This window comes from Cygnus atratus, chromosome 2 (genome assembly GCF_013377495.2).
Source record: "Cygnus atratus isolate AKBS03 ecotype Queensland, Australia chromosome 2, CAtr_DNAZoo_HiC_assembly, whole genome shotgun sequence".
NCBI lineage: Eukaryota > Metazoa > Chordata > Aves > Anseriformes > Anatidae > Cygnus > Cygnus atratus.
Genome location: NC_066363.1, coordinates 122,418,673 through 122,434,757, shown reverse-complemented (window position 1 = coordinate 122,434,757; position 16,085 = coordinate 122,418,673). Strand labels below are relative to the sequence as shown.

Genomic DNA, 16,085 nt, shown 5'->3' with positions numbered 1-16,085 from the left:
GTTCACCTGGTTGCTTAAATGTTCTGAATCTCTCTTCCCTTATCAAACTGCCATAAACTGCTGTAGCACAGCTTCTGGAAGCTGTATCCCACATCAACCATAAGAAGCAGATTCTTCTTACTTGATGATAACTACTATGTGCGAGTATATAGTCGCACAGGCAGTTATTTCCTGTTAATTATATCTTTTTCAGTGAATGCAGTTACAAATCATCAGTTTCTGATTGCTCTCCTTCGAATGATTTATTCCTCACATTGTACCTTCTGATCTGTTGAAATGTTAATAATTCACCCTGCTAGCATTTCTGTGACAAATTGCATGTGTTCATGAGTTATGTCTGCTCTTCCCTAGCAACTTACAAACTCGTTTGCCAGCTTCAGCCTCACTAGACAAAATGACTACATGTCGAAAATATTAAGTCCTTACACTGCGTGAAAAATAAGATTGCGGTAGGCTAATGTAAGAAAGTGAGGAGTAGTCTTTATTAGTTTTGGGGTTCACAGGTTTAGTTTCTTTAACATTTACTGGCTGAAGTACCCGCACTGACATCCTGGTACTGGGCTATGCATTTAAGTTCAGATTTAATGAAAAATTACTGATTAATGCTCTTCAGTAAATTATTACTTCTGGTTTGGTCCATCGCATTACTCGGTTCAAAAAGCAGCACCAACCTTTGCTTCAGGCAAAGCCTCCTCCCTCCACACTCATTTGCAAAGGCTCTAATTTCCCAAACCACCTATTTTAACCTGAAGCACCACATTTACAGTCAGGACTCAAAGGCAGGTTTTGCTTTTGTTTCAGATGCAATTTATTGTTATGCCAAACTGCTATTTGAGTGAGTTTCAATCCAAAACAATGAGATACGAGAATTTCTGTGAAAAAAAGGGCTCATTTTGCCACAGATTATTTGAAACATCTTAAGGACTCGGAAGCTTGCTTGAGAAGCCAGCTGTGCACATAATGTAGGCCGAACTGTGAGGGCGCTACCTGAGAGGCTTAACGAGCTTTTTGCCGTAACTCGGGCGTTTAACGGACAGGAGGGGTCCGCTACCGAGGCTCGAACAAAGCATGAGGCAGCACCGCCTCTGCCCCTCTCTTCCCCACACCGATGCCGTGCAGAAAGCCCTCCGCACGCCCGAAGCCCACAGCTTTGGGACGGGACGGGGCTGGAAGGGGCAGCACACAACCCCCCTCAGCACCCGGTCCGCCGCCATGCCATAGCCCCTCAGCGGCTCCCGCCCCCTCCCCTCACGAAGCCTCGCGAGAGGCGCCCGCCCGCTTCCATGTTGCCACGTTCAAAGCCGCCGGCAGCGGCGAGCGCGGCGGACACGCGCGCACTCCGCACTCAGCCGCCCCTCCCCTCCCTTTCCCCTCCCAGCCAATGGGCGCGGGGCTTTGCTGCACCTCCTTCCCCTGCGCGCTCCCCCATTGGCTGCCTGCCGGCGGTGGGGCGGGGCTAGGCGCCGTGCCGCGGGGGGCCGCGGGGCGCTGCCTCAGGCAGGGAGGAGGGGGCGGCGGCTCCGGACTCCTCCCGCCGCCGCTCCGCGTCGCCTGCCCGCTCGCCATGGCCTCCCGCAGGAGCTCCAGGGGAACCGGCGGCACCCCCAGCCCCGGCCCCAGGCGAGGTGAGCGGGGGTGGGGACGGGGATACGGGACTCATGGGGGCTGCTCGGTAATACACACCGCGTGTCGGTGGTTTGGGCAGGGCAGAGCATCCCCGGCGGTGGGTGTCGGGGCGCTGCCGGGGTCCCTGTGTGTTCACACGGGGCTGTGAACAAAGGACGTGACCCCATCGAAGGTTGCGGGCTGTGCTCGCCATGGCTGGCTTGGTTCAGCAGAGCCCCGGGGATGAAACGTGGTGGTGGCGCTCAGGTAATGCCTACAGCAGTGCTGCTGTGCGCAGCGGTGGTAATTGAAGGACGAGCCAGGTGGGATTAGTTTACCCATCGCATGAAACGAGGGAAAAAGGTTACAAACACACGCTATTTAAGCGAAAATGAGATGGTATCGCAGGGTTCGCTGAAGTGTGTGGTTGTGGTTTTGACCCTTTTTCAGTTTGTGGCATAGGTGGTAGACTATTACGCTTTCTTGGACTGGGCTTACTCGTTGGTCATCACCCAGTACTAAGCAAGCTAAAACCAGATGCTGATGGTAAAGTCTTAAGCACATGCATCCCTTGTATGATTTTTTAACACTACAAAGATTCAAACCGTTCTGTTACTATTTTAAATATCACTTTCAAGGTTGGTCAACATTTTTAAAATAGTTTTATCAGGAAACCAAATCTCTAGGTGTAAAATTATTCTTTGGGTTTTTATTTTCAGCCTCAGTAAAATCGCATTTCTTTGTATTGAAAGCTATCTGGTGTGTGCAGTTGCACAGAGAACTCCATATTTACTGTTATCTACGAGGGGGTGAAGAACTCTGAGTAATATGTTAGGCTCTCTCCTGAGATGTAGCCTCATTAATTCAGATGAATGCTTTGCTAGTTTAACTTCTAGTAAAATCCCTTGGACAAGCATAGAAATTATGGCATGGAGCTGGTGCTGTTTTCATAGCTGCAGCAAGAAGTACTGGATGATGGCTCCTGTGCGAATAAAGGAAGAGCTGGGGGAGCAGGATCTTCACAGCAGCCCATGGGCATCCCACAGCTGGGGGATGTGAAAGTGAGAGGAGGAAATAATTCTGAGGTGGCCGGTAATTGAGACTGTGAGGCATGGAAACCTCAACTTCGAGGCAGTTCTTGATTGTCCTGTAGTATGTTCACTTTTGCAGCAGTTCATGGGAGAGGTCTTGGCCGTTTGCCAAGGCATTGCTCATAGTTCTGAAACCATGAAGTTCGTGGCGCATCTCACGGTCGGTGTGCTGAAGGCAGTGCCTGAATCTGAACACAGTAACCTGCTCTTAGGTTTCCCCATTGAGAAATATTGACAGCAATCATAGAGATAATGTTTGAAATAGTATTAACTGTAGTGTTTCTATAACTCATTTCAGTTTCATTGAAATACCAGAAGTGCAACTGAGTGTTCTTAAGAAATAGAACTCTACCTCTTACCTTCAAAAGTTATATACTAAAAAACATCCAGCTCTATATCAGTCCTAACAACAACAAAAAATCTATTTGCTTTTAAGCTTTGTACTCCTGTTTGTGGAATTTTCTTCGAGAAAAGAAAATTGCCAGAGTTGTGGGTATCAATGATTTTATTTGGAGTACACAAGCGAAAAACAGGTGAAAATCTGACAGTTTTGTACTTCGGGAAACGTGTTTGTTATTATCTCTGCTGTGAAGTTTGGTTTCCTCTCACTAAATTAACAGAATTCACTGTTAAAACTGTGGCCTCTCAAAAGGAAGAAAATCAGTTTTAAATAGCTAAATGAAGTAATAGATAGTTACTGAAATATTGCTTAAAGCTTCATTAGGTGAGGAACTGTTTTGGTATAGGAACAAATGTGTATCACCTGGTCATGAATTAACTGCCTCAGGTTTCACAAGGCAGGAAACTTGGAAATGTCTGGGGCATTAGCACATGGTTATGGAGAGGCCTTCCAGTAAGACTGAGGATCAGCAACATAACTACTTCTAAAATACAGACAGATGGAAAAAGTCTTCATGACTTCATGATCTTCATGACTATGAGCCACGTTTATCTGTGGAAGTAAGAGTACTGATGATAAGGCATCTGATTTCATGTGGCAATGTCGGTGTCTTTTATAGTATGCAAGCAAGCACTTAAATATAATTCTCACTGATGATAGAGTTGTGCATACTTGCTGTCTGTTTTCTTTCTAGTTCTAGCTGTGTTTGAATGGAGGGAGGTTTGTTTGACATTAAAACTGAAAATGCAGTTTCTGATGTGTCGCTTCTGCAATGCTGGTTTATATAGTGGTGTAATAAGAATTTTATGTTCTGTACCTGTTTAGACGGTTTGTGAAATATGTTTACATACAATAGACCTGCTCAGTGCTTGAACAGAAACATGACCCATGTATATGCACACCTTCTTTTTTTGATTCCTTGACTTTCTTTTCAGATATCATCCAGATGTTTCCTAGCCTTATTTACTTTACCTGTGCTTTAGTATCAAGCTTTTCTAGTGGCTGCTTAGAGCTCTCTCTGGAAGAAGGTGGGAAAATATTCCCTGTGGCAGTTGTGATTAAAAACTGAAAGCATCCCTCTAACTCATGCCATTTCAATTTTGGCAGCTGGCAGCCAAAATGTAAGAAGTCTATGTTCTCTCTAAAAGTTATTTAAGAAATTTAGTGTCAGAGCTGCAGGAGACCTTAAATGGGAGAGTAGTTCTCCAGTAAGCTAGGCACTGTACAGAAACCACATTTCCGACCCAAGGCATTATCTCTGTCTGCAGACAACTGTATTTTTTTTTTAATACATGTTACAAAACAGATTCCTACCTCGGCTAGTTCTGAGGCTGTTACACAGTTTTAAGTCAAAGAACTCCACTGTTACTTCAATAGAGTTCCTTTAATCTCCATAACAGTGATTGAGATGACCTTCTGACATTGAGATGACCTTCTGACATACTCTACTTTCCTTTGCAAGATCCCAGAAGATGTTTGATTTCACTTTCTCCTGGTTTAACCAGGTAGTTTTCTAGTATCTCCAAATGCAAATGTGTTTAAATCCTTTCACTCATGTTTTGGAACTCCTAAGATCCAAAAGTTCATTAATGTAGTCCTTTCATTATTTTCTGTTTTTTCAGCTTTTTGTAAATTTACTTTTTTTGTATGCATTCAAGTTGACCTGATATCCTAATCCAAGTGCAATTTTATGCTTATATTCTTTTTTTTTTTTTAAGTTAACAGTATCACTTTTATAAAGGTAGCTGTGCATGTTGATTTGCATGAACTTTCACATTTCATTTCATCTCCACTATAAAGACTGTTTTATAAGTGTAGTTTCTCTGTGTGAGACTTTTCCTTAGCTTTTTAATTTATCTAAAGAGCGGAGAGAGTTCATCAGCTAAAAAGGCCACGTTTGCCTTTTTCTTGATTTTTCTGGTCAAGTTCTTTCAATGACTTTGACTATTGAACTTAACATCATTTCTTCTGATGCTTTGAGTGGGTTTGTCTATGCAATACTGTCATCTCTAGGGTCCATCTCTATGAAACCTTCGATAGGCTGCTAGCTCTTGAAAGGTATGGTGACTGACTACCAAAGTCGCTCAGCAATGAAAAACAATCTGTTTGAACACAGTCAATTTGCTTTTATGACTCATTTGCCCATATTGACTATTTTTTGAATTTCTTGCTTCTGCTTTCGCTAAATAAGGTATTACTTCAGGTTTTAAAATTGATACCTAAGTGTACTAGGACTGACATGAAAACAGACACAACCTGATACTTGCCCTACATCAGTGCTTTTTCTTCTTAAGAATTGTGGAGTGCTGGGAGATACCTCACCCCCTTCCTGAGGTGCTGCCAGGTGGTAAAGCCGTTGAGGGAAGTTTTCCTGCCCCTTTTAATCCAGTGTAGATGGAAATCTCGGTCTTGCTCTGTTATCTAATGTATCTTACCTGTAAGTCACTGCAGGCCAAGAGATATTATTCACTGTCTTGCAAATATGGAGGAGCTTTGTGGTTTACATCTTTAAGGATGTCTGTGTTTGTATTTCTTTCACTTTCTCAGCATTCCCTTAAGAGCTTAAATGATATATAAGAGAGGTAATCTTTTCAATAGCCTTTTGGGGACGGAGCTTCTTTAAAATGCTAGGTAGAGAATTAAAGCATCACCAATAATCTCAGGGAGATGGGAAGTTGGAGTGTATTTCCTCAGTTTTCAGCAGTCACTCTAAGAATGCATCTGCAAACTCCCCATCAGAGCCAGTAACGAGACGAGGCTGACACTCCAGGGATGTAGATCATACTAGGGGATCAAGGAGTTAAATCTTCTTACAGTTCACACTCAGCTTAATCTAGACTGAGGTTGCTTTGCAGCCTTCCTCGTTTCTGTTTTTCGAATGTGGGTCCTTACACCTGGCTGCAGAGCTGTGCAGGTGCTAGGGCAGCCACGACAGGGGAACTGCTCAGGCTGAAAGCTGAGCTCTTTTTTCCCCAGACTGGCTCGGTGCACAGCTCTATGGGAGGGAGTTTGGGTGGAAGGGAAGGGTGAGTGGGGGGCCACCAGGAGAGGGTTAAGTCAAATTTGCAGTTTCATGTTTGTCATCATGGAGCCACGCTGCGAACTTGGAAGGTGGACAGTTGGGTTGGGTATGCTGAAGTGGTGGCTGGATGTTTAAGGGCTGTGGTGAAGACAACTAGATTTACTAGCAGTAAAAAGCATGCGTGTTAAGATCATCTCTAATTACAAAGTGCATTAAGAGATCAGATTTCAATATTGCTGTTTCTTGAAACTGGACACACCTTTTCTGATTACATGGAGGGTGGGGATTTCTTTTCAGCTGGACCTTTCTGAATCGCTTCAAAACCTGTGAAAAGTATTTCTGTGCTAATTCTTGTATTGAATTCTTCATTGTAGAGAACTTGTGCAGTGAAGTTCTGATTTACCCTGAGTGGTTTTTCCCTGCTGAAGATCACAACCTGGTAATCTGTGTGATAGCCTGCAGCCATCTTTTTCCTAACTGCATCCTAGAGACTAGCTCTTTGCATGGAAAACTTTTGAGATCTGCTTTGAAGTGCAAATCATAACTCAGTTATGTCTTCAAACACTCTGGAAATGAAGTATGCAGGGGTGTGTGTATATATATACACACGCACGGAGTTTAAACACTGGTGTGTGTGTGTGTGGTTTGGCTTTGTTAGAACGTTTTAAATGAAGGAAGTTTTGCTACCTCCTTCATATGTGATTGCACTATTACTATGCATGTACTTACCCAGTGTAACAAACACTACCAAATCGTTTGAAGACTTTCAGTATAAAATATTTAAAAGCAAGGGTTTTAATAACTATTGAGTAGTACTTTTTTCTTTGTAATTTTATTTCCTGAGGTTCTGGTTAATTGATAATAAACACTTACTAATGTAACATTTCTCACTTTATTCCTTTCTTTTTTACAGTAGTGTGTGTGTGGTTTTGTTTTGGTTGGGTTTTTGGTATTATTAAAGAAAGTTCAGACAGCAAGTTTTTCTTGTTGTTGTTTTGTTTCTTGTTTCCTCCATGAGCAGGAAACAGTGCATAGTAGAGTTATAGGTACTTGCTTGGCAGCTAGAGGTTTATGTGGTTATATTTGAAACTCCTTCAAACCATGAGAAAAATTGAAAGGACTGATCTCACTTCTAATTCTTCCAGAAATCTTTTCTCATCTGATTTCTTTCCTTTGTGGCTTAATTGGGACTAGCTACTAAAACAAGTTGATATGACCCACATTACAGGACAGGAAAATGGAACAAGGGGAAAAAAAAAAAAGTAAAATTATGCCAGTATGCTATATACAAAGTTGAGAATTTTCAACTTTATGTAATAGAAACTTTTTTAAAGGTCACCACCAGCAGAATTTTTATATTCTGAGCCAAAATACTTCCTGTATTTTCTTCACATTACCTTACCTGAACTCTGCTCTGCCCTAAATACAACCAAATATTTAATTAACCTAGTAATTATGTAGTAATATTGTCAACATTAGAATATTCAAATACAAGCTGTGAAGACTTAGAATTATACAATCTACCTATCTCCAAATTTTCTACAGAAGAGAGAGCTGGCTGATCAAATAGCAGGTATTAAAACCTAGTTCTGCTTTTTTTGGTTGTGCAGATGACAATTCTGTTTCCTCATCGTTGTTTTAAATACAGCTCAGTTATGTTGATCTTGGATTGAAACAAACTAAAATTTCTTTCTAAGTTTGTAGTCTTAACCTTGAGTACCTTGGCTTCGTGTTTAAGATATAAAAGATAGGATTTTGAAGGTTAGCTTGAAAGATAGGGAAACAGTTAAATGGGTCTGAAAACTAAGGTTGAATCAAGTACATTTGTAAGAGAAAAGTTGTAAATTCATTTTTGGATGTTAATTAAATATTGTGTAGACATGTAGAAACAAAACAAGAAAAATCACTGAAGTTTTTGAAAAATACGGTCGTGTGGGAAGGTCTACTTTTCTATTCAAATTATTTAGATCAGGTAAATAGATAACAATAGTTTTGTTGTCTTTTACAGTATCTATTTTTTTGTCCATTGAGATTGTCCATTTTAAGATTGATTCTGTAATTGTTATTACAGTAAAAACAAATTACTCCTGCTTATCCTTAACTGTTATTTCACGTCTATTTTTTTCTTCTCGTATCCTTCCAGTTTATGCTAGTGTGGATGCCCTGTCTTTCATTAGCTGCATCCATTCTGCCACTGTATACAGGCCAAAAATAGAGCATGCAGCTAATGGGTGAATGACTCTCTACTTTTAAACTTATATAACAATACCTTCCTCGTGTGCACAGATGTGGAAGTGTAAATATTTAGCATCCCCAAAGGCATCCTGTGCCATCTGCTTCTGGAGTTGATTAGATTTTATGGTTTACCTACCTAAAAATTTCTTTTTCACATCAACAGTGGTGTTAGTTTTGATAATGCCGAGTGTTGTGTCCTCCCTTATATCTAAATGAAGACAATAAAGGGAGAAAAGATGCGTTTCCTTGAAACATGTTTCTAGATAATTGGACTGCAGATCTGATTCTGTGTAGAACAGGGAAGTTTCTTACTTCTGTGCAATACTTTGGGAATTGGAGCTCTCACTTGGGATAGGGCAGAAAAACATTTAATTCAGTTTTCTTCCTTAAGGAAGTTTTGGTTGAGTTTAAGTGCTGCAGCTGCTTGTTTATGGGATATACTTGAACAGCAGTGAGAGTGTATACTTCTAAACTCTTCGTGTTGAAACTGTTCCAATCCAATGTGAAACAGTGTTTCAGCCTGCTGAGAGTGAACTTGACCATAGGTCAGTTTGGTCCAAAGTTGTCTTCCTTACCTGGAAAGGAGGGGAGAAACTGGGGTTCAGTTTTTGTTCCACACAGCTCCTCTCTTACAAATTGCTGTTCTCATTGATTAAGATTTGACTACAAGAATGAACAACTTCATCATGAAAGACTGAAATAGTTTTGTCCTTGTATCCTTGGGTACACTAAAAATGCGTTTTGGGTCTCTGAAGAAGTTCAGAAGCAGTTCCCCAGTGCAGAGGAAAGAACTGAGCCTCAGCTCCCTGACATCCTGGCTCAGTGCAGTGTTCCAGTGATGCTGCAATGGCAACGCCTCTAAGGAAGGGAGGAGCCTTCCTGCAGTCCAATGGGTGCCCTATCGAAAGAACTCTTATCCTAGATGTTTTTACTTACTTTGTGATGCTTTTGATGCTTTTTTCCTTTAATTAGGCTATCCTCAGCATCTCTGTGATCAATCTCCTTAGTTGTTGAATCCTCAATTTGGCTTAGTACTTTCTATTTTTCCCACCATTTATGCTTTTCTTTGAATGTTCTTAGAGTTAGTTAGTTTACTGTAAGAAATCTTGTAGGGACTGAAAATTAAGGAATTTAAAGGTTTATATGAGGATTGATTATATGTCGAATAAATAAAGGTTCCTCAAACACTTCAGCAAAAATCTGGAAAATGGGGGCCAGAGGGACAAAATTGCTTTTCATTTGGCTAATTTACTATTTCAACTTCAAATCCTGGTCATTGTGTTTTCTTAGAATCCGTTTTCTTTTCAATCTGTTTCTCTTTTTTTGTAACTAGTAGGTTTCTGATTTAGGTCATTAAACAGGCCTTTGATAACATGCACAAGTATCTGCAATCATATAGTCTAGGTTATATTAAGTGCAGGGCAGAGATAATCAGAGAAAACCATGTTTTTCTGAGGTTGCTGTGCTGAAGATTTCTTAGATACCAGAAAGAAAAATAATTTTGTTATTACAAAGAATTTATATTGCATTTATTAAAAGCATTAAAAGTAACCAGAGACAAAACACCAACCCTCTCACCGTTTCTGAAATACATTTTGTAAAAGAACATCAAAGGCTCAGATTTGCCCATTAAAAGTGTATTACTGCCACCCTTGTTACACTGAATAAAGCTTAAAGATTAAAATCTAAAAATTTTAAATTAAATTTAAAATTTTAAAATTAAAATTTAATTTAAAAATAAAAAAATAAAATTTTTAAATTAAAAATCTTAAAAATTACCTAAGTATAGCACTTGTAATCGTTATGGTGTTGCACTCTGAGAAGTGTGTGCAGTTCAAAATGCATGCTTATTGAATCTAGATCTTAAAATACATTCACAAAAAACGTATATGGTGTGTGTGTATATATGTCTATATATTTGAATGTATGTATGCATACAGAAATACATGAGCTGTCTCACAGTAGTGAGACATAAAGCTATTTTAATATGAAGGGGGCAATAGTATCAACAGACAATTCTGTGAACTTCCCTTTAATTTCTTTTTACTCAAAATACTTGGACCCCACGTTAAAAAAACGCTGTGAAAACTGCAAAGTAATCAATTGCAATTTTATTGCTGAGAATAAAGCAACTATTGCAAACCATCTGTTAATCATATTTGGTAAGGTCATTTGGCAAAAATGCCAAGCAGTACTTGACCATGCAGTTGTTTTCTATATTTGCATTGCTACTGATTCATCTCTGTTAGCGGTAGGGCGGCTTACTGTAACTTACTTTAGTTTCTTATTTCTCTCCCTTTTTTTTTTGTATTGCTCTTTATTTTTGTTTTTAAATCAAGATTATTCTAAATTTTGCCTATCATATGACAAAACTTTTACTTCTGAAATACTACTTTTAGATATTTTTTCTGTTAAGGTTAGTGCTTTGCTGTTTTTCCTTTTACTGTGTTTTTCTAGTTTTTGGTAACCACCTTCTGATATGCAGCCTTCTCTTCATGTGCAAGAAGTCTGCGCTGTTGACCCACCTAATCCCAATCTCAAATTTTATTTTAAGTATCTATTCAGTTATCTTTTGTCTTGGATAATACTAAGCAAAATTACATTAATTTGTGTGTTTAGAACTATAGCATCCATAGAGAAATGTGTAAACTGTATTAAGTAGTAGGTGTTAATGTATGTTGTTCATCATGAGTCTGATTAGTTCAGATGTGCTGCCTTTTGGTCCTTCTTCCTTTTGATGAGTCTGAAGAGTTTTCCAAGTTTAGCGGTAGCCTCCTTTTCAGGAAGGAATATTTTTGACACTCAGGGAATACCCATTCTTGTAATCAGCTTAAATGTCAGAATGTAAAGCTGTAGATACTTTGCTAAAGGTCAACATATGCATGTTAATGTGTTTCTTCAGATCAGGAGTGCACACTTGAAATGAGTTTCTTAACTGTCTTCACATTCTCTGATGTTATTCATTGTGCAGTTGTCCCAGAATATACTTGATTTCATTTTGAAGGAAATGAGGCAAAGGTGTGCTGCAACCTCTTATCAGCGATCAGCCAGATTAGATCTACTTCCCCAGGGCTCCATTTAAGGGCCAGTTCTCTTTATTGTTTTCATATGTGACTTGGATGCAGGACTTGAAGGTATATTGAGAAAGTTTGTGGATGACACTAAATTGGGAGGAGCTGCTGACTCTGGAAAGGGTAGAGAGGCTTTGTAGAGAGGTCTTAACAAATTAAAGAATTGGGTAATCACCAACAGTATGAAGTTTAACATGAGCAAGTGCCAGATTCTGGAATGGGACGGGGCAACCCTGGCCCTACATGTACAGACTAGGGGATGAGAGGCTGGAGAGCAGCCCCACAGAAAGGGATCTGGGGTTTTTGGTTGTTGGTGAGTTGAACATGAGCCAGCAGTGTGCTGTGGCAGCCAAAACCGTAACCTGGGGTGCATCAGGCACAGCATTGCTAGCTGGTTGAGGGAAGTGATTGTCCTGCTCTGCTCAGTACTGGTGTGGCCTCGCCTCGAGCACTGTGTGCAGTTTTGGGTGCCACAGTACAAAAAGGACATAAAAACTAACAGTGAGCACCCAAAGGGGGGCTACAAAGGGTCTTGAGGGGAAGGCATATGAGGAGTGTCTGAGGTCCCTTGGTTTGCTCAGCCCAGAGCAGAGCAGGCTGAGGGGAGGCCTCATGGCAGCCTGCAGCTCCCTCACGAGGGGAGCGGAGGGACAGGTGCTGAGCTCTGCTCTCTGGGGACAGCGACAGGACCTGAGGGAACGGCATGGAGCTGGGACAGGGGAGGGTCAGGCTGGGTATTAGGGAAAGGTTCTGCACCTAGAGGGTGGTTGGGCACTGGGACAGGCTCCCCAGGGCAGGGGTCACAGCACTGAGCCTGCTGGAGTTCAAGAAGCATTTGGACAACGCTCTCAGACACAGGGTCTGATTTTTGGGTGGTCCTTTGGGAGCCAGGAGTTGGACTTCATGATCCTTGTGGGTCCCTTCCAACTCAGGATATTCTATGATTCTAGTTTTGAAGTAACCCCCCCAAAAATGTATGATGTGGACTTCAGAGTTGCATGTTCTGTAGATCCATTTATAATGAAATACAGTATCTGTAAATACAGATGCAACCAAGCTGAAGTTGTAACAAACTGCCTAATCTAAAAACTATCAAAACAGTGTTTTATATGCAATATACTATAATTGAACTTAATAGCTTATTAAAAGGAATCATTTTGATTTCACCATTTATTGAGGGAATTTTCCCCTTTGTTTAAATTTTCCTCCTATTTTATTATAACTCCATTGTGCATAATATATGTTGCTGGAACATAGTTGTCAGGAGGTCTTTCTTAAAGCACTTGTTCTTTTGTATTCATGTGGCTTTAAAAAAGTTAAAATATATGCTGGTTATAGAATTAACTGCGTGTACTTTCTTTGCATCCCTTTGGAAACTCACTTGAGAGTTATTTCTCACCTTTGTTCTCCCTTAAGCTACTGGGAGTTGCATTTGGGAATTCGTTAGTTGTTGAATCTCAAAACCCCAGGAGGTATATGATGTTTTCTCAAGTACCTGTAACCCTTTACATATTTTTAAACAAGGGTAAAGGAGGAAGGGCAGAGTGCGAGATGCTAACAGTTTCATCAGGACTACTGTTAATGAGACATGAGTTTGTTTCTCTCCCCCCTCCCACCCAAAAGGAGAGCTGCTGCCTTTTGTTTGAAATGCAGTGGGGAAAAATAGTTTGCTAAAATAGCAAATGTAAATGTGTTGACTAGTGTATTAGCGTGTTGTTTCTTTTTTTTCCTTCTCCTTTTCTGGTCCCTAAGAAGAAGACAGTATGCTGATCGTTAATTTTTTGTTAGCTTTAAATTGTGAAGGTAGTGTGCATGTCGTCAGAATTTCAGAGTTCATTAATCCTTTTTGGGAAGGGGGAACAAAGCAAAATCAACACTTCAGCTGCTTTTAACAAACATGCAGTAGAAATTTTGCCTGTTTCACCTTCCCCTGTGTTGCACTACAAGGAAACAGGCTTTGCTGTGGCAAAATTGTCCATATCCCTTCTTTGGGTCTGCTTGAAGCAATATGAGGTGCAGTAGGGGAACAGCTCTGATGTGAAAGTTCTTTAGCAAGAATGTGCCTAGTTGATTTCAAGTAACTCTTAGACAACATAAAGCTGTATTTGAGAAATTAGTTGTCTTTTGAAGTGGTTAGTAAGTTTCAAATGATCAGTCTGTGCAGGACACAAGGGAAGCCTGCTAGAGGATTGCCAACATGGAGAAAGTTTCTTGGGTGAGGGCCAGCTTAACAAATGCAAGCAGGCAAGCTTTGTGTCCAGACTTGTGTTTCAGCTTGTGCTGGTGGATTTAACGCCTTTAGAACTCGGGCACTGAGGCAGCACATACTGGGGCAAAAGCACTACGGTACCACGTGTTTGGTTTCATTTGCTGCTATGCGTGATGTTTAGGGATTAAGGGGAGGGGAAAGGATCAACTACCCAGGATGCTCCGTTAAGAGGAGTAAGTGAATTTGATTGTCGTCAGAACTAGATTGCCATATGAGTTCTGAAAAGTGTTTGGCTCATGAAGATAACTGCTCTAAAAATAGATTTTTGGAGGAGAGTTTTCACTTAGGTCCAGTTTCGGGTTCCAGCTGAGCTAGCTTTAAGCAACTTGTTTGCTCCTGTTGCAAGACTACAGTGAAGATAAATCACTTCTTATTCTACCTTCAGCATTACTTTTTGGAGATACCGACACGCTCATTTTGTCTGGAAATTGAACTCTAATGTTATGGCTGATGACACAGGTATAATCCTAACCTTTTTGTGAGCAAACAAAAAATGCATGGTTGCAAATACTGGCTATGTTCGCTTTTGTAATTGGCAAAATAAGCAGCTTACTGTGGTATCTTGGTGTTTTCTAGTCAGTTTACTGTTAGTCTGCGTTACAGACTGCCTCTGTTTTTGATTAAATGTTTTCTGAAGTAGAGATATCTCTTGGGTTTCTGGCAGATGCTTAATTGTAATTTAGTTTTTGCATGAGTAGAGCACATGGTAATATGTAAGAGACATTGGTGTGTGTGCAAATATGACTTGAGTTATTTTTAAAGTATGCCAAATTGCAAAGTGTCTTGCTGAGCTAAAGTAAAGAGAAAATGTTTTTAATGTGGTTTTGGTGTTGTGATCTAAGCAGACTCTTAATTTGGGTGAGTGAGGTATAGGACTTTTAAAAATTTGCTGGTGAGGCGTGCAGCACAATTTAAGACTTTTATGTCTGCGTAAAGCCATCTGGTGGTGTAAGCAAAAGCTTACCAGATATGGAAGGTGACCTACTTTTGACATGGCCGGCAGCACATGCAGGGAAAGGACTTGAATTTAGAATTAGCGGTCTGGAATGTGTTCTCAGCCAGAGGCAGTCTTCTGTAATGGCTTGCAATTTTTGGTCTGTGTGTTTGGCTGTCTGTTGAGATCACATGAATTTTTTGTTACATAACTTCCATTTAAATTAGCAGTACCTGGTAAAGCTGCCGTGGTTGAATTCTTAGAGTTAGTCAAGATTTTTGGAAATAAAATGCCTATAAGGTAGGAAGGCACAGCATAAAAATGTGTTTTTGTGACTCGAGAAAGATGTTTTTATGACAGCATCTGTTTAAGGGATTTGCAAGGAACAACTTCTAGATTGGAGAGAAAAAAAAAAAGAAAAAGAACAATTACACTTATTTTTTTCCATTTTCCTATTCCTCTCTTCTGTTAAATAAAGCCCATTTCTTTAGAGGCAAATAGCAGGAAAGTACAAAACAAGAAAAGTAAGTAAGGTAAATGAATAAGTATGAAATGCAGTAAAGTGCTTCTTTCTTTTTGCCTCTAGTTTGCTCTAGAACGAAGTTGTAACCTGGAATAATTTAAAATGTTTTTGGCCTAGTGGTCCCTTTTAAAATATATGTATGTGTCCATTGGCTACACTGGAACACAGGCGTAATGGAGTTCTGCTATTATACAGTTGATTTCTGAATATTAAAATTTCCTGTTCAAGGGTGGTTTAAGTGATTTTCATATACAGTTGATAAAATTTTGAATGTGTTATCACACGGTGCTTGCCTCTGCCTATATTTTCAAGGTGCTTGTACATCTTTCTTATGAGAGAGGTACATAACTCATCATAACTTTGTGTACATATAATTAGGGTACTGTATATTAGCAAGTGAGACATGCCTGGGCTGAGGCTAAGTTGTCAGTTTGTAAATATTATTGATGGTCTATACAAAGGAAATTTTGTTAGTATAGAAAGTAAACTAAATATTTGGTATTTGATCTTTAATAGTAGTAATAACAATATTTTTTTTAAATGCTGCATCAGTAAAAGCTGAAGTGAAACAGCTATTTTTGTATTGCTCTGAACTTGGTACATAGCACAATGGATGTAATAAAAGGTTAGTTTATTGCAGCTACGAACCTGGTGAAAAGCAGGGTCTGAAAGTCCTATATGATATGTAATACAGATATAGGGAAATAAGCCACTGGTTTCTCATTATTTATCTCTAAAAAGCTACTCCCTTTTATTGTAAGGAAGAAGCCTGGTAATATTTAGGTGTTCAGGGTATTTTTGTCTTTCTATGATCAGTGTTGGTAAATATATCAAACGTTTTTTGGCAATTAGTGTGATAAAGTTAACTCCCTATTTTATTATAGCCACATTTTTTTTGAAATATGCAAGAAATAGTTTTACTTTAATAACCATTT

General features: G+C 39.9%; 1 protein-coding gene across 6 annotated transcripts in view; it reads left to right on the top strand.

Annotated features, from left to right (window-relative positions):
* The first annotated feature begins 1,436 nt into the window (after positions 1–1,436).
* The window catches only part of ASPH (aspartate beta-hydroxylase), a 116,714-nt gene continuing 102,065 nt past the window's right edge, over positions 1,437–16,085 (top strand). For all 6 annotated transcript variants that reach the window (XM_035553215.2, XM_035553214.2, XM_035553210.2 and 3 more), the window contains exon 1: positions 1,437–1,625. In XM_035553215.2, the coding sequence (XP_035409108.1) occupies positions 1,565–1,625 (61 nt within the window). In that variant the 5' untranslated portion in view covers positions 1,437–1,564. The remainder of the gene's footprint in view (positions 1,626–16,085) is intronic.